The sequence below is a fragment of the Haliotis cracherodii genome, unplaced genomic scaffold, assembly GCF_022045235.1.
Source record: "Haliotis cracherodii isolate W230 unplaced genomic scaffold, xgHalCrac1.p SCAF_2, whole genome shotgun sequence".
Taxonomy (NCBI): Eukaryota; Metazoa; Mollusca; class Gastropoda; order Lepetellida; family Haliotidae; genus Haliotis; species Haliotis cracherodii.
In genome coordinates, this window is record NW_027266275.1 from 63482670 (window position 1) to 63506042 (window position 23373).

General features: G+C 42.3%; 2 protein-coding genes across 2 annotated transcripts; both read right to left on the reverse strand.

Moving 5' to 3' along the window:
• Nucleotides 1-2746: 2746 nt before the first annotated feature.
• LOC139469399 (uncharacterized) lies at nt 2747-9724 on the reverse strand. The gene is made up of 6 exons (XM_071251563.1): nt 9525-9724; nt 8239-8352; nt 7955-8033; nt 4753-4920; nt 4237-4337; nt 2747-2904 (listed from the first exon to the last, which is right to left on the reverse strand). The coding sequence occupies exons 1-6, from the start codon at nt 9672-9674 to the stop codon at nt 2824-2826; spliced, it is 693 nt and encodes a 230-aa protein (XP_071107664.1). The 5' UTR covers nt 9675-9724; the 3' UTR covers nt 2747-2823.
• Nucleotides 9725-13984: 4260 nt separating this feature from the next.
• Nucleotides 13985-22111, reverse strand: LOC139469400 (uncharacterized). Its single transcript, XM_071251564.1, has 6 exons — nt 21918-22111; nt 17210-17323; nt 16821-16899; nt 15464-15631; nt 14397-14497; nt 13985-14075 (listed from the first exon to the last, which is right to left on the reverse strand). Exons 1-6 carry the CDS (start codon nt 22065-22067, stop codon nt 14001-14003), a joined length of 687 nt encoding a protein of 228 aa, XP_071107665.1. The 5' UTR covers nt 22068-22111; the 3' UTR covers nt 13985-14000.
• Nucleotides 22112-23373: the final 1262 nt, after the last annotated feature.

Sequence of the window (23373 nt, forward strand, 5' to 3'; positions counted from 1 at the left end):
TAATCTATTAAAATAACAATATATATGCCAGTGCCTAAGAACACTAATTGGTCAAATCATTATTTACGGCCGGGCGTTAATTCTATTCCCGGAGCCGAAAACAATGGACAGTGTTTGGGCGACATAATCCCGTTGCGAGTACCAGTTTATTTCGGATCTCGGAGCCGGATGCCGGTGAGTTGGACTAACAAGCCGTGACGAGGTCTCAGCGCCAGGGATGGGGTATATAAAATGTCCACAAACCAACATCTGTATCAGCGCATCCAGACCAGTGAAACGGAAAACCCTTCAACGCATAACTCCGTCCATCAAGTTGTGTTCCCCAATCTGAAGAATCTCAACAAGGCTTTACCACATATACTCCAGTATCAGCCGATCAACTTGGCCATGACATCGCCTTTTTTCACCGTTCTCCCTGCCGCGCACCCCTTCAGAACCGAGCCCCAGGATCCGATCTCCGCTTCCTTTCGTCTGTATGGCCTGATCGACGTCCACGACAAGACGCTGGAACAGGTTCAAGCTCTGGACGCCTACATCTTGGACATTACTGAGAAGATAGTGAAGGACACCCTGAGTAACCGCGGCCATGTTGGACATGGTCTTCTGCTTCTCAACCGGAAGTGTGTTGCCGAAGGGATGCGGGATGTGTTCGTCAAGCTCGCAAACCGAAAGTGGCATCAGGTGCGCGAGTGCTACAGCTACATACTCAGCCGATTTGACACTCGTGATGATCGCTTTGCTAACCTTGACGATGATGTCGTAGACGACCACGAAGTTGTCAACATTGCACGTGGTCTCTCTATGGAATGTTGTGCCTTCCAGAGAGGGTGTTAAAGTGCTGAGAGTCATGTATTTGACACAGCTTGGATAATCGTTGGTTGGACTTAGCTTCCTCTCTTCAAGGGAACTGAAATGGTGCTGTAGATTTTAGTGATTATAGTGCTTCAATGTGATCGTCATCAATCGTATTGATAATAAAAGTTTCAAATACAGGTTGTTTTTGTCCTTCAATAAACTACTATTCAGAAGAGTGAGGGAGTATGGTTTTACGCCTTTTAATTAGCAATATCAGGACGGAGGACACCAGAAATGGGCCTCACACATTGTACCCATGTTGGGAATCGAATTCGGGTCTTCGGCGTGACGAGCGAACGCTTTAACCACTAGGCTACACGACCCCCCCCCCCCCCCCCCCCCCCCCCCCACAATTCAGCAGACGGAGGTAGACATTTTCTACTCACTCCCTCACATTTTCCATCAAAAGAAACCGTTGTACGGTTCCGAATATATCATATGCACGTGGGAAGATCCGGGGTACAATAGGTCTACAGCAACCCATGCTTGCCGTAAGAGGCGACTGACGGGATCGGGTGGTCAGGCTCGCTGACTTGGTCGATGCATGTCATCGTTTCCCAATCGCGTGGATCGATGCTCATGTTGTCAATCACTGGATTGTCTGGTCCAGACTTGATTATTTACAGACCGCCGTCATATAGCTGGACAATTGGTGAATGCAGCGTTAAACAACAAACAAACATTGTATGTCAAACGGGAACAGTGCTACAACAACGACAGATCAGTAAGCGAATTCGCCAGAGCCACGCAATGGGACCACCAATTAGTCACCAATATCTATGTCCTGTCCATCCACGACTGAAATCTTTGTCTGCAAGACATCAGGTCACGAACCAATGTGCACCATAGGGTGAACTGGAATCATCGTGGAGAGTGAACAGTTTAAGACACCGACAGTGACTATTTATAATTATTAATCAACATCGCACTGCCTACGCTACGTGAAGATCCGGAGTATAGATAGGTCTTTAGCAACCCATGCTTGCTGTAACAGGTGTCAATCACTGGATTGTCTGGTCCAGACTTTTCACAGACCACTGTCATGTAGCTGGAATATTCCTGAATGCAGCGTTACACACATACGTTACATACATACATGCAGGAACAAAACAAAAACAAGTTTGAATCCAGTGAAAAAAGAGGAATGGACATGTCTTCAGGTTTGAGAATCAAGACAAAAGTTGATGCGTGATTTTGGAGGACATCTTCCCCCTTTAACAAACCCCTGAAATCATACCCTAGGCTTTTGGGGTCCATGTTTATGGGTCTTCTCAATATGTAATGAGTGTTTTAAAGAAGCAATAGTTTTGAAAAGTACTCTTGATCAAAGTATTGTTAGTAAAAGAACCATAGTACCTCATGTACAGTTAGGTGAGGTGAGGTGAAATGGGGTTTAACGTCGCGTCCAAGATTATTGCGATATAGAGCGACGTGCATGCACGTGGGTGTGTACTAGTACTAACTGGCGTCGATTTTATAGTGCTAGCTCACTGAGATACCATGCCGCAGTTAAACATGAATACCTCACGCACACACATACTGACTCCGAGCAGACCAGTCCTTGTTTTAACCCGTTACTGCCAAGCGCCAAACAGGGTAACAACACGTACCATCTTTTAACGTCTTTTGGTATGACGCGGTCGAACCCCGGACCTTCTGCTCTCCGGGCGGACGCTCTACCACTAGACCAAGGAGGCAGCCACCTCATGTTGGTTGGTTTGTTGTTTTACGCCACACTCAGCAATATTCCAGCTATATGACGGCGAGCGAGCCAGGCACCCCGATCCTGTTTGTATAGGAGCTTACCTTACATACATACACTCAGGGAAACGTGTTTAAATGTTTTGTCTTGAACAAGGATGATTCGATATTGAAAAAGAAGAACATGACAGAAGTGCCAAAAAAATAAGTATTTTAAGTTACAGATTTTCACTTGACGAATCATACGTGTTGCAACACTGTGATATTCTACAGTGCATGGTTCATCTGGAAGTGTTTCATCAAACTTTCGGCCTTGTCAATGCTGCGTCTGACCACATCGGGAGCATCCTGAAATTCATAACTTGGAATCATAAACTGTACGGACAATAGTTGGAGCAAACTATTAACATTGTGGTTGCTGTAAAAGGTCTATATCTAGTTGAAGAAGATCAGTTTTATAAGTGAGTTTAACACCGCTTTGAACAACAATCAACTTTTATCACAGTCTGTCCGTTTGATGTCTGGCAAAAGCCCAAATTATAGCTGGTCGTGGGCGTTTCCAATTTTGGTTAAAACGAACCCCTCAAAAAGGGATCTGGTGATCAGGCTGGATGACCTGGTTGATGGCATGTCATGGTAACACAACGGCGTGGATTGTTGTCGGGTACCATCTTCCCGAAGCAAGAGAGTTAGCTGACTTTAAAGGTCCAGTTTCCACCCTTGCCGAACTTAGCTGGAATTACTGTGCTCGATCGTAGCGCCACCAGTGGCTATTACCAGTTATGTTCCTTCTAAGCCTCTCCTATGGACCAATGAGACTCCACCTCTCGTATCACATCGGTTGCTTCACCCAAAATGGTGGCGCCCAGTCAGAGCGATCTGATCGATAATCAAGATCTATATTGTGATAAAACGGGTCTTACATCGCGAAATGCACCAAATCACGTGAGCACCTTGACTAAAAACATGAAAAGATTTGGAAAATATCTGCTGACATCGAGTTAGCGGTGCACATGTTTTGCAAATCCTGCAATCGACCGAAATCTGCACGACAGTTTACTAACCGGATTTCGATTTCGGTGCGCGATTTTGATTGGACTATGCATGGACTCGTTAGTCCAGCCAAAATGTAACTCCATAATACCGGCCTAGTTCGCGCAAGGGTTGAAACTGGACTTTTATAGTCAGTTAACTCACTTTCCTCGGGAAAACGGTCAGGTACATGCTCTCGAATACTTACTGGCCACCATCTGTAGCTGAAATATTGCTGAGTGCGCCGTTAAGCAACTAACAAACAAAACAATAAGCTGATGCATCTGGACGAGTGAGTGAGTGAGTATTAATGCCGCTTTGAACAGTATTTCAGATATTTCACGCCATGTCTTCTTGATGTGGGAAGAAAGCCCGAAGTGATCTTGGTAAAACCCACAAGCGAGGATAATAATATGGTGCTGACAAACCTAGAAAAATTATCTGGGATAAACAGAATTAGAAACGAAACGAGATCCTTACTTATTCTACGCGAGGTATGACCGCCATAGGGCCACCCGTGCCTTGTGATTCACGGCCTCCGCCCAACGTTTGAACGCTATTTATAGTTACACAGAGACAGTAATGAATTATGCACGCTCAGTTTAGCTACTTAAAACTTCCGTCTGGATACAGGTTCAAAAGACTTACATTAGACGGCAAAGGCACGCAGTTGTTGGGGACCTGGAATGCATTAGGCTTTGATATTCCAGGCCTGAAGTTGGTAAGGATGTAGATAATATCCGCCGAACCTGCAAACATTTTTTAAGGTATTTACAATTTATTGTTTGAAAACGTGAAAGAAATATATGATTATTGATGGTGCTGGTGCTGTAAGGACCATGTATTTATATTCATGGCTGCATAAAAAGCGGTTGATGAATTACATATTTTTACCAAAGGTAGGGGTTTGTTCATAGCCAACTGAACAAGAATATGTACCATTTTATACTTTACCGTAATAATGCACATAAAAACAGTACAGATTTTTCCTATTTTAGTCCAACCTGCAAGCCATATTTCATTCCTCTCTGATTTCCAAAAGTTAAAGTGCCACTGAAGTGCTTCTGTTTACGAAAATGTAAAAGTAATATTTTGGTATTTCTTAAATCGAAATAAGAGTGATTCAACCTCAGATGAAAGAAGTCAATGTCACGTGTTGCCTACCTCCACCAATGGTGCCGAAGAGAGATTCGAAGATGGGCACACATCCTTGGTCAGTGACGGAGAGTCGCATTACAATGCCTGACTTAGGAATGAGGAACTGCCAGGTAGTAAAAGGAATCGCACTGACGCCATATCCGATGTAACTTTCTCGTACCTTGACAGCATCGTCTGTAAAGTCAAGTGTTACAACACAAGAATGTGACACTGGTTCTAGAGAGAGAGTTGGGATTGGGCTGGTGCGTGTGTTTAACGCGTCATTCCAGACATACCACCGCGTTTCAGCTTGGTGCATGAGGTAAGCATAAAGGGATGCAGGTCTTAGATGTTTACCACTTTGGAAAAACCTACGGGTGTGCTGCAGAAGAATATAATTGGGGCGAACTAGGATTGGAACTCCCTTGGGGAACGGCCATTTGATTTTCAGTGTGGGGGGAGGGGAGGTTGATTTTGGTTTGAGATGAGCATTTTTTCTTTATGTTTAGGAGCTAAACTTTTTTTCCAACATAAACAAGGGCTCTATTATTTGTTTTCCCATCCCATCTTGTGTGAAGGTAGAATCCGAAGTTTGAAGTTTCATAAGCATGCTTCGGCATGACTGTGAAGAAGATTCCAAACAGGGTAGGAGCAAATAGACAGCCCTGCTTTACTCCACTGCAGATGTCGAAAGCCTCAGAGGGCGAGCCGTCCAACAGCAAGATATCAGTATGGAGTGACTGGATCATGCTGTAGATGAATGTGACATAGATTGGCTGCTTCTGCTCTCTGATGTTATCGTGCAGCTGTCAGACTGAGAAGATCATGTTAGTCGTCAATCGTTCTGCCCTTAATCCACACCGTGATTCCAGATGCACCCAATCAGCAAGTCTGTCTGTTCAGGACCACACAAGCGAAGAGCTTTCCTGCGATACTCAGCAAAGACATCCATAAAGTTGTAACACCCTTGATGTTGTACAAGGTGACGGTGTCGAGGTCCCTCCTATCCCTGGGCAACACTCCCTATTCTCAACACTGACACAGAAGTTCAGGAGCCACTTACAGCAGTTGACGGCTTCTGGAGAGATCCCATCCATTCCGAGCGCTAACCCGCAAAACGGCCTTGTTCAGCTCTTCCACCGAGGATTTCTCGTCCTGCGGCTCCATTACTGGTAAATGCTAAATGGCTTCCAGTGCAGTCAGAAATGTTGTTTTCCCCCCGTGGTAGTGCTCAACCTTCTTGCCCTGTTCAGTGATCGTTTCCCCTGTTGCAGATTTCAGTGGTACTGTCTTGACTTGAGTTGGACCGATGCTTTCGTGATGCCGTTGTACATACCTTGGATACTCCCATCTTCAGTTGATAATTAAATGCCCTCACAAAGCAAGTAGTTGTTTGCCCATATTGTTGCTGCTTTCCGTCAGTTGTCAGAGCGTGCAGGGTCATCTGGTTGGGGTAGCGTTTGTATTGTTATTGCTGCACACCTCCCCTCAGTGACAGGGATGTAGTCGCAGGAGTGGGCTTTAAGCATGAGTTTTCCCCTGCTTCCCAAATGGAAGAGACAAAATCCTTTCCAGATTCATAAGAAATCGCTGCCAAAAGGAACGACCATAACATGAGCATTCATCCATGAATAACCATCAAGTAGTGATGATACCAGGTGTTTGTGAAAAGGGGAGCGTATCCTGGCCTACCAGCGGGAACCATCACAAACAGGGACAAAAGCAAATCAATTGTTCACCGGAAAAATACGGGAACATGTGGTACAAGCCAAAATAGAGAATTGCATCATATTTATCACTGATGTGTCAAATTTGGAAAAGGCTTCTGAAAGGCTCAAACTGAAGCAGAGTGGATCTTTGCTTAGCCCCATCTTTGCTTGGCATCTCCCTGTGGATGTTCTGTAACCAGATAATCATCTAAGTCATCAGTAAAGGAGTAAAGGTCCATGGACTTACTGACATCGATACGAGTCTTTCCCTCGAGAAGCCATCCATCTTCATTTATCTTGTCAATTCCGTATTCCAGGATGAACGGCTGGTACCCACTCTTGCACTGAAGTCGCCAAGCAGTTGCAGCTGTTCTTGCCTTATCCGCTCTTTTATGACAATCTGGAGCTTGTCATAGAACTTGAACTCGTCCTTTGCCTCCTCCTGGAGCAAGGGGTAGGGATAGACACGCTGATGTGGTTGACAGGCCCATCGGATGAGGAGTCGGAGGGCCAGCCGTTTTCAGCACACGGGTCAGGCTGGTGAGAGCCCTAAGCCTGGCACCCTTCCTAGCTGGGGGCTGCCTGGCTTGAGGTGGGTGATAGCTGTCCAGCGAGGTATTATGATATCGCCCATGATCGGAAGCAGCCCCTTGTACTATATTCTACGCCCATCAATCTAGGCTCATCACCAGTAGACTCCTGCTGCACGGGTTGTGTCGCTCTAGCGCACAGACCTTGGCAGCTAAATGTGGAGTGGCAGCTGTTGTCCATCCAACAGATCCCCCCTCGCCCCTCTCCATATCTCACTGACAGATACAAGGGAAAGGCAAAAGCCAGTACTGCTTAGTATCAGAGGCGTCGCAAGAACTGACTGAAGGATTTTGAAGACAACAGTACACTGCCTTAGAAATAAAAGCGACAAAACCCTTTCCAAGTTCTTAAGAGGTCTCTGCCAAAAACAGAGTCGATTGTACGATTCTGACTATATCATGAGCATGTGTTTACTTAGACTTCCCTTAGACTTTTCCACGGATGGGTACAGCTGCACAGCAGCAGGGGTTTGGAATGAGGGTCTTCTTTCTCCTGGAAGAGCAACTAGCCGTGGCTAACGAGACCCCTCTGCCCGAAGCATCTACCCACAGTCGCTTGTCCCCAAATGCCACCCCGGTATTGGTCAGATCACAGTTTAAAAAAAAAAGTTGTGATATTTGCAATGTTAAGATACATACTGTCTGCAAGAAAGGGGTACATTAATTTTTCCTACAAAGCAAGGCAAATGTGAATATTTTCAGTAAATTAGGGGTTTGATTATTTATTAAGAAATAACCCCGAACCCCGATCCGACCCGCCCCTCCTTGAAAATCAATGGCTGCTCCCTTGTGGAAGAAGGGAAGAGCTTGAATGCCGTTATCGTTATTTCAACAACTAAGGATTGGTTCCGCATTAATAGTAACACCATGTCCAAGAATCTCTGTCCATTTGGGATTTAATAACGAATAAATCTACATGTCAAATCTCACCTGGAACACAGCCGTCCAGCATTGGGACAGAACTTTTGGTTATGAAACATCCATCCTTTGTCATTACATGCATTTGATTCTATTTAAATAGAATGTAAAACATAAATTAAATTCAAGACAATGATTCATATCGCAAAAAAACATATTAGAGTTCATCATTGATTACATGATTCTGGCATAATATATGACACTGGCAATGTATTTATATGTGAATTTGTTGGTGACTTAAAAGAGCGTTTTATAAGGATGAGAAGAATCTGATGAAGACTAAGATGAGCTCTGACTGTAATCGAATCGATGACAACGTTGTTGGTCACACTGCTGCCGTTGACGTAATTCAGCGTCGCTTCAACCATCATCTTCCTAGCATAGAAATCGTAGTGGATGACGTTATCGCCCTGAAATGCATGCAGGGAATATTATTTTGGGGTTTTCATTCTTAAAAAACTAATCACCTCTGTTGCACTGAAGATTGAGTGAGTGAGTGAGTGAGTGAGTGAGTATGGTTTTACGCCGCTTTTAGCACTATTCCAGCAATATCACGGCGGGGGACACGAGAAATGGGCTTCACACATTGTACCCATTATCGGGAATCGAACCCGGGTCTTCGGCGTGTTGCACTGAAGAACGATCACTCGCTATCCAATGCTAAATTTCCTTGATTTCACAATATACATGGCAGCTAATATGTTCACGTTGTTATAGTATGTGTTTAACAGGTTATAAGGTCTCTACAAGGCAAATATCATGATCAATACTGTTGGTTTCAAGCCTTTTCTAGCAGAAATAGTTAAACAGCCCACAAGTCAAACACACAAATAATTTTATCGGAAATAAGGTAATCATTCATTTAAGATACACACACCTTATCCAATAATATGAGATAGCTACGTGATAAATCGCAAAGAACAATGAAGAACGAAGCGTGTGTGTTTTTCACGATAAAACAGTGTTCCATCGTGACGTCATTTCTGGAGATTCGAACATGCGCTCGCAACTTGACGTCGTATATATGACGACGTTATTTGTTAGAAGTTAGTGTCTAGTGAGTTTTTCCCCATAGATGTAGCCGGGCAACGCATATAAAGGCGATGGCCGTACGATCGCATCCCAAAGCGTGAGAGATATGACAATCGGTATCGGGAGAAATTGTACAGGTTATCGACGTGAGGATTGTAGGCGGGAAATACCCACCAATGCATAAAATGGACTTGTCCGACATTGCCGAAGTCGGAGGGAGTCATCATTTTTTAATACCGGTTAATAGTTTTAAAGCTCGTACATTTTATCACCATCCTTTATCAGGCTGTAGACAATGTTGATATCTCATATAAAAAATAAACGACTTGTGGTCGTTGTTTATCATACAATAAAACACACTTCAGGGAGAACAAACCACTCGGGGCTGGGCCCTCATGGTTTATTCGCCCTGCAGCGTTTTATTGTACGATAAACAAACTCCCACACATTGTTTATTTCTTCATTAATAGGGGAGTAGAAGTAGATTAATGCTCTAATTAAAACTTTAATGTGCCGGAGGTACTGCATTGCTAGCCACGTGTCTACTCACATTTATCAAAGCTGGATTTGGCTTTCCCTTTTGGGTGAATAAGCCACCCCCTACTTCACCCATCCTGGCCTCAAACTGGCGGTCCATGCAGCATGGCTTGCCTGCCAGCGTTGACGCCACGAGGATGCCAGAAAACAACAAGGACAACATATTAACAGAACTCGTCTGAGGGACGTATTTGCTTGAACTGATATCACAAATTGGGCCATATGTTCAAAATCCCATTGCCAGGGCATCAAAGGACAAGCCCATTTCTCCTGATATCTTCGGACAGTTATAAATACCTGTCAGCAGGTCAACGCGTTCAGCTCAGAAATAATGTTTTATAAGGACTTGCTCAATTCTGATTCTGACTGAGGGCAGTGTCAACAATAGGTTAAATGTAAATGTCCTACACAAATGTTGACGATAGAAGAAATGATATATCTGAAAGCTTAAAGACATAATTTTAGGTGAGGTGAGGTGAATTGTGGTTTAACGTCGCGTCCAAGATTATTGCACTCATATGGTGACGTGCATGTACGTGTGTGTGTCACTTGTCTGGACTTATGCCGATTTATAGTGCTAGCACACTGAGATACCATGCCGCAATCTAACATGAATACCCAACTCACACACAGTATACTGACTCCGAGCCGACCAGTCCTTGTTTTAGCCCCTTACTGCCGAACGCCAGACAGGGTAACAACAAGTACCATCTTTTAACGTCTTTTGGTATGACGCAGCCGGCGATCGAACCCCGGACCTCCCGCTTTACATCCACCGGGCGGACGCTATACCACTACACCACGGAGGCCGTCACATAAATTTAGAACTGTAAAGAACTTAAAGAAACCTAAACATACAAGATATGAATAAACGTGGTATATCATGAGCACGTTACCTTTAGATAATGCTTATGAAAAAGTGTCTGCTTCCTTTCAAGCATTTATACTCTTCAAAAAAAAAACCGCACAGGTAGATTTTTAGTAAATTTATTGTACCTAATAAAGTCGATATATTAAATTTAATATCATTGATACAAATATGAAATTTTGGAGCTCGATAGTCACATGTTGTCGTTGTACAAAGGCATTGAAAACTGTTCATTGTCATGTCACATAAGGCCACAAGATTGCGCTGAACTCAGCATCTCCCCGGGGAGCAATCACGGCTCTGCATCTCCTTGGCACAGACTGGATAAGTGTACGAATTCTGTCCTGCGGAACTTTGCGCCATTCTGCTTGTAACGCGTTGGCCAGTTGTGGGAGTGTCTGTGGCGTGTTCTGACGTTGACGTACACGTCGATCGAGTTCATCCCAGAGGTGTTCGACTGGGTTGAGATCTGGAGATCCTGACGGCCAGGGCAAGTCGTTGATGTTGGCATTATGGAGTCTACCGTGACACGAGCTGTGTGCGGTGGTGCGTTGTCCTGTTGAAACAGCTACCTCTGGCGGTCAATGATTGGAAGAAAGTGAGGTTGAAGAATATGATTTATGCAGCGATTTGCTAACCAATACTCCTGAACCACAACCAAGTCAGGATATGGCCCCCCAAACCATGACACTAGGGCCACCGAATTCGTCGAATTCACGTACACAATGTGGGTCAAAACGCTCATTTCGACGACGATAAACACGTTGTCGTCATATCGCCGGTGACGAAAAAATCGTGATTCATGGCTAAACCACACTCGTCTCCAGTTTCTCAAATTCCAAGGCTGTAAGGTATGACACCAACACAAGCGTCGCTGTCGATGGATTTGTTGCAAAACAGGGACGATAACTGGTCTTCTGGGATTCCAGCAGCATCGCGAAGATGGTTCCTGACAGTCTGGTCCGATATCCCCCTCAAACCAGGGATGCGTCCTGCACTTTCCGTAGCTTTGGCATTGCGATGACGTAGGTGGAATGTAGCGATCCTGCGCAGGGGTGGTAAGTCTTGGTCGCCCGGTTCTCGGACGGTCTGCAGTGAAATTGAACTGTGTGTATCGGTCACAAAGGTGGCAAATGATGCTGTGGTGGATGTTGAAGTGGCGTGAAACAGAAGACTGCGATTCCCTTCTTTGGATACGTCCTATGGGGATGTTCCGATCGGCAGCGCTGAGTTTCCGGCATTTTCGAACTTGAAAAATGTTGACAATTAAATAAAAAATTATTGGCTTATTGCTTGCCTTTTCATAGCCACTACCACGAGTTACGAATGTCATAACTTGCACGTGCATTTTGTTTCACTGTTTTCCTCCATGACATTTTTTAACAAGTGTGAAAACAATGCCGTTTAAGACATTGCAAATCGATAATGGCTGCGTTTTGACGCACCGTTTGTCGAATATCAGGCCACCAACATTTTCCTATAACATATATCCAATTTATATTCCGGATTTTGTGTGTAGTCAGGTTCAATGAACTACATACAACCTGTGCGTTTCTTTTTTGGAAGAGTGTAAATTAAATTGAAATAATTGTCTTATGTGAACTTCAGTTGATAGTTTTTGCAGGGTTATGGGGACTCCGGGGGCTTCCTTTAACTTTCACTAACTTCATATATAAACCAAGAATTAGTGGACGAAATAACATACGACTTGGACACCGTTCCACAAAGGGATCTTAGCGCTACGATCATCGTAAATCCATGTTAAAGTATGGGAGTTACGATAGTCTTCCTGGAACGGGACCCTGGTCACAATCAGGGAAAATATTCTTTAGACAAGCTTGTTACAAGGACTTGGATGATTACTTACAGGATGAAAGGGAGGTCAGATGTACGTTTTCATTTTGCAGTTGTACTGTCTTGATATGATTTATCATTAGATTTTTTGCCAAGGCAATGGCCCCAAAACATGTGATTTGTTTTCGATATAGTTTGCAGCCTGATTTTTCACTAACTTTGATGAAGCTTGAATGTTAGGATTTAAAAATGCATTGTATGTTACTACATTAGCGTAAGAGAGTAGCAATCTCTATTGAATTGAAGGTATGTCACAATGTCCTTTCTGAAAATTTGGCAAGTTGACACTTCCTCACAAAAAAGTTATGCTTGTTATAATTATTTTCAAGAATTTTACATACAAATTTGTAATTCTCATGTGTCAACGAAATGTGTTTATGTGTAGCTGTTTTGTTGCTTTTTCCAACATTCGGAATACCAACTTTGTGAAAAATGGCATGGTTATCAGGAATAATCTTGGTTATGTAGGCAGGTGAGGGTCAACATTGCTATTTTCAGCTTATGTTTTGTAGTGTCCGTAGCCCTATGGCTATTTAAGTGTTTTAATATATTTTACAGATTATCCCAAGATACTAATCTCTGGTGGAGTTATTTGAATTACCTTGCAACACAGATGTCCGTGGCCCTGTTTAATACCTGATATTTTGAAGGAACAGTTCAGTTAGCAACTAAATTAACCAAAGGAGATATTTCATTTAATATGTAGACCTACATTAATCGGACTCTTTCCTTTGCTCTATTCAATTGGTTTTGAATATTTGGGACATTTTACAATATGTAGTGTCCTTAGCCCCAGATATTTAGATGTTTATATTTTGCTTTTTATTGAGTAGTTTCCAAAGAAAAAAGTTATCTATTTGAATTTAACATTAATTTTTATCTTATTACAGTTTGTCTGTTCACTTATTAGACACAAAATTAGATTAGATGCAAAATGTAGTGTCCGTAACCCTATATACAGGGCACGCGAGTCAGTTGCCTTGATATTGATATTTGCACTCATTGGATTACAAGTTTGCCCTATACTACTATCTTAAGTTTTTAAAGGATTTGATAAAACTTACTAGATATTGATTTCCAGGTGTTTTCAGAAGAGAAACGGCTACTTTCAGTTTATTTACTTCATTTTCATGTTTCATATTCTTTCTCAGACAGAAAAAAGGCTGTTTACTTTGCAATAGGCCCTATTGTGTCCAGTCAAATAGAACACATACCTGCCCTCATTGTTTTGCTGAATAGACTGTCAATTTCAAGAGACGTTTTTATATTTCTTCAATGTAATATAGCACTTTGTAGTGTCCGTAGCCCATGGGATGTTTATCATGTGTTTGAGACAAAACCGAATTAAAATAAGAAAAAAACCTTTTCAGGCAAAAAGGTGCAAGTATAGACCTTTTATTTTCTTACACCACTAAGCGCTTTAATTGCACTTGGTTTTTCAACAAAAAGTGCAACAAACATGTTCTCCCTGATTGTGACCAGACCGATAGCATACATTTTGATAACTTATCCATACTCTCCTGTGCTTTAAAATGAGGGGTCGGCCTCATGAACTCAAAACTGACGTTCATTAGGACACATTTTGACGTTCATACGGTTTTCACGAGACTGTTATCATTATTAAGCAAGGGGCACGGGTGGCCCACTCGCCTAAGGCACCGGAACTCGCTGAGCAGAGCTGCGTCCCTTTGGCACACCAGAAACCTGCGTGTGGCTGATCGTTCAGAAATACGACAAAGATCATGTTCACTCAACTGTCAATTTATTCTACAGCTGCATCCGGAAGTGTTTCATCAAACTCTCCGCCTTGTCAATGCTGCGTCTGACCACATCGGGAGCATCCTGAAAGTCGTGAATCGTTAAGTGGAGAAACCATCCAAATGTAAATATTAGGTTTGCTGTTTGCTTGTTGTTTAACGATGTACTCAGCAATATTACAGCTATATGACGCCGGTCTGTAAATAATCGTGTGAATAATCCAGTGATTGACATCATGAGCATTGATCTTCACAATTGGAATCTGATGACATGCATCAACCAAGTCAGCGAGCCTGACCACCCGATCCCGTTAGTCGCCTCTTACCACAAGCATTGGTTGCTGGAGACCTATTCTAACCAAGATAGTCACATGGGTATTTGTGGAGGTAGACCAACTGGGCTTACATTAGGAGGAATAGAGATGCAGTTGCTGGGGACATTGAAGACGTTCATGTTTCTGATCCCAGGCTGGAAGTTGGTTATGACGTAGAGAATATCCGCGAAACCTGCAAAAAGTCAGATTTTTTTAAATCTTTCACAATGAATTGTCGTTTGAAAAAGGGCAAACGACCGTATAGCGAGTGAGTGAGTGAGTGTGTTGGGTTTAACGCCACTTTTAACATTATTCCAATTATATCACGGTGTGTCAGCTTAATGTTGGAGGAAAGCCCGAAGTGATGTAGGTCTCAGACGTTTACCACTTCGGTGAAACCCTCGAGCACGGATATGGTGCTGACAAACCTAGAAACATAATCGGAGTGAACCGGGATTCGAACCCACAATCATAGGTTTCTGGCGTGTCCAGGGGACGCAACTCTGCACAACGAATCGCGGCGCCTTAGAGATAGGGATAAGGTTAGGTCTAGGGATAAGGTAAGGTCTAGGGATCAGGATAGGTCTAGGGATCAGGTTAGGTCTAGGGATCAGGTTAGGTCTAGGATAAATTTAGAGATAGGGATAAGGTTAGGGATAGGGTTAGGTCTAGGGATCAGGTTAGGTCTAGGGATCAGGTTAGGTCTAGGATCAGGTTAGGGATAGGGATAAGGGTAGGTCTTGGATAAGGTTAGGTCTAGGGATAAGGTTGCTTTGTTGTTTTTTGTATACCGCTGTTATTTGTTGTTTTAGTCAGCAATATTTCAGCTATATCACGGTAATCTTGGCTAGACAAACCACTTATTAATATTATAAGCAAAGTTCAACTCCGCCTGGGGTACAATCACAAGCATTCAACCATGTCATCGAGCAAGATCGCACAACACAACAAGCCGTCTTTAGGGCAAACACAGGTTACTGGAGACCTATTTTGACACGGACTAGGGCGAGGGTTAGGTTTAGTGTTAGGGCTATCTTAGTCTGTATGTAAATTGCAGCCCCTCAACCGGAAATAAAGGACTCGACAGTTCCTCACCTGAAGTACAATTATTTACAGGATTTTGACTCCTACACTGATTATAATGCCACACGTAGCATACCTCCTTGGAGGGTGCCAAAGAATGATTCGAAAATAGGAATGCATCCGTGATCCGTCACAGAGAGTCGCACAACATTGTCAGTTCCAGGTGCCAAGAACTGCCAGGTTGTGAAGGGTATCGCCTTGACGCCAAATCCGATATAGCTTTCTCGTATCTTGACAGCATCGTCTGAAAAATCCAGTTTTGACAATATGATAAGATGGACACTGGTTCCACATCAACAGTAAAAAAGCATATCATTTGAATTAATGACAGACATTTGTGGAATGTACAAATGTCTGTCTGCCTGTCTGTCCGTCTGTGTGTCTGTCATTTGGATGATGGGATCTTTACAACTGTTGTTGATTTGAACAGACATCATACATGGGGGCATAAAGCATTTATGTGAGCAACCAGAAATTATAATAAAAGCCATTCCATAGCCAAGGGAATCGATTGTATCATCCCTAATGTATCATGTGCATGTGTTTATAAATCACTATCAAATACAAATGGTACCAAGGCCCACTTGCACAGAACAATCTTAGTGCTAAGACTATCGTAAGCCATGTTAAAGTATGGGAGTTATGATCATCATTGCGCTAAGATCGTTTTGTGCAAGTGGGCCCTGGTGTTCGCGAAAAGGTGAGCGTATCCTGCCCCACCCGTGGCACCCGTCACAAACACATGCAAACAATTGTAGAAGTTACTCCGATATTTTGTTTTAATATTGAGAAGAGTGCAGATTTCTGAAGAAAAGAAACACTGCGAGGTGTGAAATGTTTTCATTGTATCGACACGCTGTGTGCTTTTTGGGAGGCGTCTCAGTGTGACAGACAAAATGAACTTCTTCGATTGCCAAATGTTTCGTTAAGTGAAATGTATTACTTGTCACACCTCTCTGTGGTGAAAGATGTATGTTGAAGGACAACAAGTGGTAAGGTGAAATGGGGTTTGACGTCGCGTCCAAGAATATTGTACTTATATAGCGTCGTGCATGTACGTGTGTGTGTGTCTGCTTGTACTTGTTGGACTGATAACGATTCATAGTGCTAGGCCACTGAGATACCATGCCGCAGTTTAACAGGAATACCCTACTCAGACACAGGATACTGACTCCAAGCCGACCAGTCCTTGTTTTAGCCCCCTAATGCCGAACGCCAGGCAGGGTAACCACAGGTACGTATGACGTGGCCGGGGATCAAACCCCTGACCTTCCGCTCTCCGGGCGGACGCTCTACCACAAGACCACGGAGGCGGTCTGGAAGACATACAGCCAAGCAGTTCGTCGTTCAGCAGAGATATTCGAAAGACAAAAAAGATAAATTTATATTTCGTTATTGATATGATAAGAAAGAAATGATAATGATAACCTCACCTGGTATGCAGGTCTCTATGAAGGGAGCAGTATCTTCCATCAAGTAACATACATACTTCGTCAGTATGGTCATTTTCTTCTATTAAATTATTGAGCAAAAAAGTATAGTTACAGAAAATAAAGAGGTTCCAAATGCACTAGCGAAATAATTTATGCCAAATTTAAGTGCACTAATAAAGTGACGTGCATGCATGTATTTCTGCTTGTGTGTGTGTGTGTGTGTGTGTGTGTGTGTGTGTGTGTGCGCGCGCGCGCGTGTGTGCTGTGTGTGTGTGCGTGTCTGTGCGTGTGTGCTGTGTGTGTGTGCTCCGTGTGTGTGTGCGTGGTGTGTGTGTGTGTGTCTGTCCGTCTGTCTGTCTGTGTCTGTGTGTCTGTGTGCGTTGCTGTACCGTATTGTCATCGAGGATGACGTTGGTGGTCTGGTTGGTGCCGGTGCTGAAGAACATCGTTACTTCAATTGCCATCTTCCTTGAATAGGCGTCATAGCTGATGATGTTGACGCCCTAAAAGGCAAACAGGGGACACTGATGCTTGGGTGAAATGTTCTACATTGTGGACTAACTAAGGTTCCCCCATTTACCAATGTACATCATAACCCATTTTTCAGAAAATATGTTAATCATACACTTCATATGGGGCGGTCGGATAGCCTCGTGGTTAAAGCGTTCGCTCATCACGCCGAAGACCCGGGTTCGATTCCCGACATGGGTACAATGTGTGAAGCCCATTCCTGGTGTCTCCCGCCGTGATATTGCTGGAATATTGCCAAAAGCGGCGTAAAATCAAACTCACTCACTCACTTCTTATGACGAACGTTTAGCTGGAGAAAGTGTGTCCCCACAAGTAATAGTCTCTACAAAGCCATACAATTCTGTAGTATGATGATGTTCTTTGCCACTGAATAATTTGCTTGAGCATCAGTCTGGTTGGTTCTGTGGTGAAAGATGTATGTTGAGGGACAACAAGTGGTAAGGTAAAATGGGGTTTGACGTCGCGTCCAAGATTATTGCACTTACATAGCGTCGTGCATGCACGTGTGTGTGTCTGCTGGTACTTGTCCGGACTGATGCCGATTTATAGTGCTAGCCCACTAAGATACCATGCCGCAGTTTAACAGGAATACCCTACTCAGACACAGTATACTGACTCCAAGCCGACTAGTACTTGTTTTAGCCCCCTAATGCCGAACGCCAGGCAGGGTAACACCAAGTACGTATGACACGGTCGGGGATCGAAACCCGGACCTTCCGCTTTCCGGGCGGACGCTCTACCACTAGACCACAGAGGGGGTCTGGAAGACATACAACCAAGCAGTTCATTCTGTAGTATGATGATGTTCTTTGCCACTGAATAATTTGCCTGAGCATCAGTCTGGTTGGTTGTTCTCGCAGGGTTTACGCAGCTTTGAGCAAGCAGTATGTCAGTTATGTTATGACATTGCACAAGGACCGCGCAGCCTACTGGCACTACAGCCACTATTGCGTGAGCAAAACTAAGAATCAATATCAGGGCGATTAGAGGAATCATATCCACTGTTGGGTTTGGGCACAAGTTAGGAACCCCAGATGACATAGAGATTATTTATAATATTAATCTAGGAAATGTTTTTGTTGCAAGAAAATATACATCTGTTTGTTCAAGCTGCTGAATACATACAAAAAACATGTCCTGGTAAACACGTTACCTCGTCAATAAAGATACTTCAATATAATATACAGTAAACTACGGTTATAACGAACTCAAAGGGACCACTAGTTTTAGTTCGTTATATACGTAGTTCGTTATATGCATATATACAACATCTATACAGCAAATGGTTGGGACCGAAACTTAAGCTCGTAATATCCGTCAGTTCGTTATAAGCGAGTTCGTTATAAACGTAGTTTACTGTAGAATGTTTCGGAAGAAATTATGTGTGTATTACTTCATGCGTTTATATTTATTTCAATCATTTCAATCAATTCTGTTCATTGTATATAAGGTCATTGGCATACATTCAGTTTTCACACAAAAGCTGAAAAAACTAAGGAGGTCCAGCTGTAAATGAGGAATGTGTCTTTAAATGTTTTTTACAACATGGAACTCTTCTTCCACACTATTTAAGTTGCAGAATGTACATATTCTATCTTCTTTCTGAATGTTGTGCCAGCGACCAATATCTATTTGTAGTCTTAACTAGTTGTTCACTCAAACAGTTCAGAAAATAAATTATCCATTTTAACTTTGCCTTTTACACTGTTGTAAATTGAACGTAAAGCATGAAATATTCTACCAGAGAGAGAGAGGAAGGGCTTTTTTCTCAATTTTCTCAAGTAAAACAACGAGCCGTTTTCTATTGACTGGATCGAAAGCTTTTTTTAATCAATAAAGGCTACATGAAATCTTCCTTACGTTTAGATAAACATGTTTTGGATCATATTAAAACACAAACTCGTTGTCTGTTGTTGAGTAAACTAATCTAGATCCAGCTTGCTCCTCGTATATTATTTCATACTCTCTAGTCCATTTTAGATAATCTCTCATTTAAAACTGAAGTATATAGCTAACTCGTAACACTCATCAGTGTAATGCCTCTATAATTATCAGGATTATTTCCAACTCCACTTTTATATTTTGGAAGAATTATGCCAAGTGTCCACTACTGTTGGAATATCCTATTTCTAAAACTGTAGTTGAACTTTTTGTACAGGTATTCCAGTAAATACGGTTTTCCTTCCTTAAACAAGTCACTTATACGTTTATCATGCTCTGGTGCCTTTCCCACTTTCAGTTTATCGAATGCCTTTGTAATTTCCTCAACAGTAATATCAGAATGTATTCCCTCAGTGACATACTGCATTTTTTCGTGTACTATGGAAAATAGTACATGTTCACAAATCGTATCTTTCATAATTATTAATTTACCCGAAGTCTTAATAGAAACAAATTTATCTCTCTTTACCACATCCCAAACTAATTTATCAAATAAAAACTGTTAGTAATGATGTTGCTGTTGTGATTCAGATCTACTGTCAGTCGTGAAACTTTGGATGTATTCTATTGAATTTGTTGAAATTAAACAATTATCAATAAGACTGGATCCCATACATGATCCAAACATTGTCATTGATCCCATCAACGCATCCGACTCTAACCAACCATTCACAATATAGAGGCATGTGCCCTGCACCAAATCTATTATCTTATTATCCTGAGAATTCTATCAAGTACAATATCCTCTGTGTTTTCATTGTTGTGATGATAGTCGAAATGACACAATTCATAGTCTTCATTTAAGTCCCCAGTTCTTGCATTAAAACCACCCAACATTATAATCGGATTGTTATTGAAATGTTGTAAAATATTAACAATATTTTCTTCCTTATTGGTGATGCCATTAGCAATATGGAACAATTCATGGCTATGTTTAAAAAACTATTCCAGAATGGCATGAATGAAGACATTTTAGGTATCCACTAGAACACTCTCTAACCATCTTCTCGAGGCAAGAGAGTTAACTGACTATTAAAGTCCAGTTTCCACCCTTGACGAACTAGGCTGGTATAATGGAGTTACATTTTGGCTGGACTAACGGAGTCTATGTATAGTCCAATCAAAATCGCGCAACGAAATCGAAATCCGGTTCGTAAACACAGTTCGGTCGCTTGCAGGATTTGCTAAGCATGCGCATCGCAAACTCGTTGTCAACAGATATTTTCCAGATCTTTTCATGTTTTTAATTAAGATGCTCGCGTGATTTGATGCACTTCGCGATGTAAGACCCGTTTTATCGCAATATAGATCTTGATTAGCGATCAGATCGTCTGGACTGGGCGCCACCATTTTGTTTGAAACAAATGCAAGTGATACGAGAAGTTGAATCTGACTGATCCATAGGAGGGGTTTAGAAGGGACATAACTCGTAATAACCACTGGTGGCGCTTCGACTGAGCCCAGAAATTCCAGCCTGGTTCGGCTCGGGAAGATGTCTCTAAGAAGCACTGCGATACCACCTGTCTAACTTCCCCTGGCATCGCTAAGTGAATTTCTTTTGAGAAATGATGCTGTAATTATTGAAGTTGGAAATATCAAGTCATGTATCCATGTTTCCGTTAATCCTATGATGTCAAATGTATAGTCCATAAAACAGTATCATCGATTTTATTCTTTCTTTGTTGTTTAACGCTGCATATATGACGGCGGTCTGTAAATAATCCAGTCAGGACTAGACAATCCAGTGATTTACATCATGAGCATTGGGGTACGATGACATGCATCAACCAAGTCAGCGAGCCTGACCACCCGATCCTGTTAGTCGACAAGTCGCCTTTTGCGGTAAGCATGGGTTGCTGGAGACATGTTCTACCCCAGATCTTCACGGGTTTCGATTTAATTGAGGAGTCCTTCGATATTCCAAAATGCATGTTATTTTATTACTTCCAAGGAGACCAGGCCGAGTCCCTATGTAGATAATGCGACTGCACCGCTAGACTGTCCACTATTTATTTCATTGGCTTATGTTAATCAAGCAAACTATAGCTATAGAGAGAGATTTCATTGCATGCAAGTTTACGCAAGAAATAGTGTAGAAATCATTCAGAAAACGTTATGAGATACTCTTGTTTTGTCACGCATCCTCTGTTACTGAGGTGAGGGAATAATTTTATAAATGGTTAGATAACGCACATGACTCAAATATCTTCACACAAATAAGGCCGCCTTCGTGTTCTCGTCGTTGAGCGTCCGCCCGGAGAGCGGAAGGTCCCGGCCGCGTCATACCAAAAGACATTAAAAGATGGTACTTGTTGTTACCCTGCTTGGCGCTCGGCATTAATGTTAAACTGCGGCATGGTATTTCGGTGGGCTACAACTATGAATCGGCATAATTCCGGACTGGTGCAAGCAGACGCACACACACATGCACGTTGCTACATAAGTGCAATAATTTTGGGCGCGACGTTAAACCCCATTTCACCTCTCCTCACTACATTAACGTAATACTAATACTAATACTACTACTAATAATATTAACCCAAATGTACTTGTCTGATTGCGTTACAAGTTTGGCACAACAACAAACCCAGCAAAGAGATAGGTTGTTGTTTCATGTATACGTACATTTAGCAATGCAGGTGCGGCCTGTCCATTACTGGGGAATATTCCGCCCCCAACTTCGCCAAATCTGGCCTCAAACTGGCGGTCTGTGCAACATGGAGTTGCTGCCAACGTTGATGTAACGATGATAGCAGACAACAAGAAGGACAGCATTGTAACAGTGTGATGAATGCAAATGTTCCCACGTCACAGGAAAACTGGAGGCCACGGGTTAAAAGTCGCATTGGTAAATGTAAGATAACATGACATAAATAGAAAAGACAAAACCATTTCACTATTACAGGAAATCTCTGGAAAAAGCAGTTGTAAAAGTAAAAGTATGTTGTACCACGTTTATAACGTTTATAACGAACACGCTTATAACGAACTGACGGGTATGACGAACTTACTTTTTTTGTCCCGACTATATGCTGTAGTTATGCCGTATATATGCTTATAACGAACTACGGCTATAACGAACTAAAATTAGTGGTTCCTTTGAGTCCGTAATAACCGTAGATTACTGTATATCATGAACATTTGTTTATAATTAAATTTTCGTTGTGTTCATGGAAATTCCTGCATTCTGATTAGCTGAATTGGTCACGTGTTATTGCATTCATTTCCCGATGAATGTAAAAATTAAGCCACGCCCACCGCGGCGCACTACTTTTATTACTGCGGAAGGTCGGGGAATCCCAATATTACAGTCGAGGGAATTCCCTTTCTGCTCACGTGTATCGTCATGTACAGGACATTTAGCGACTTTCATGCATATTCATTGTCCAAACTACCCTTTGAAACCGAAGGCCGAGAATGAATGAAACAGCAAACGTGCAGGCTCGCTTGCCTGTTTTTCCCCCGCTCGCCTCGTTTAAACTTTCATGTCTTCGGGTTTCATTTCTAACTAGCATTTCTCCAACTGTGTTTTACCGTAATCAGGGAAGGAATGTTTGAATCACGCAATAAATGACCATGTAATTTGAAACAGCCGCCTTCTCTCGGACATATATCTTCCGGTTCGTTACAGTCTGACTGCAAGTCTTTTCGCCTCTTGCCTTAATTGACAGGTCCAATGAACATTGTTTTAATCCCACTCTCCGTTGATTAGCTACTGACTGTGTAGGCGTGTCAAGTTATGTGCATAAATTAAACGATCATCTGATTCATGTCACGCTACTGTATGTATTCCTACACCTAGAATGTTTATCAATGTCGTCATTTTTGTCTGTTTTGATATATGCAACTGTTTGGGGTTAAACTATTGTAGATAAAACATGTTTCACGTTGTCCAATTTAATTATAAGCATTGACTGTGTATTTTTTTGGGTTCATTGAGGTATGAATCGAAAAACCGATGTGCAAACTTTTATACAGTTTGCACATCGGTTTTTCGATTCATACCTCAATGAACCCAAAAAAATACACAGTCAATCCTTAAATATTTTTTTAATTTGAAGTTTATACGATATACGTCTTT

Bases quoted from the DNA above. Each gene is read 5' to 3' on its own strand.
- LOC139469400 (XM_071251564.1), bottom strand. From the start codon at position 22,067: ATGCTGTCCTTCTTGTTGTCTGCTATCATCGTTACATCAACGTTGGCA. The intron at 15,632-16,820 runs GTGAGGTTATCA...TGGATTTTTCAG, and splicing joins CATAGAGACCTGCATACCAG to ACGATGCTGTCAAGATACGA. The intron at 14,498-15,463 runs GTATGCTACGTG...GACTTTTTGCAG, and splicing joins CTTTGGCACCCTCCAAGGAG to GTTTCGCGGATATTCTCTAC.
- LOC139469399 (XM_071251563.1), bottom strand. From the start codon at position 9,674: ATGTTGTCCTTGTTGTTTTCTGGCATCCTCGTGGCGTCAACGCTGGCA. The intron at 8,353-9,524 runs GTGAGTAGACAC...CATGCATTTCAG, and splicing joins CAAATCCAGCTTTGATAAAT to GGCGATAACGTCATCCACTA. The intron at 4,921-7,954 runs GTGAGATTTGAC...TTGACTTTACAG, and splicing joins GCTGGACGGCTGTGTTCCAG to ACGATGCTGTCAAGGTACGA.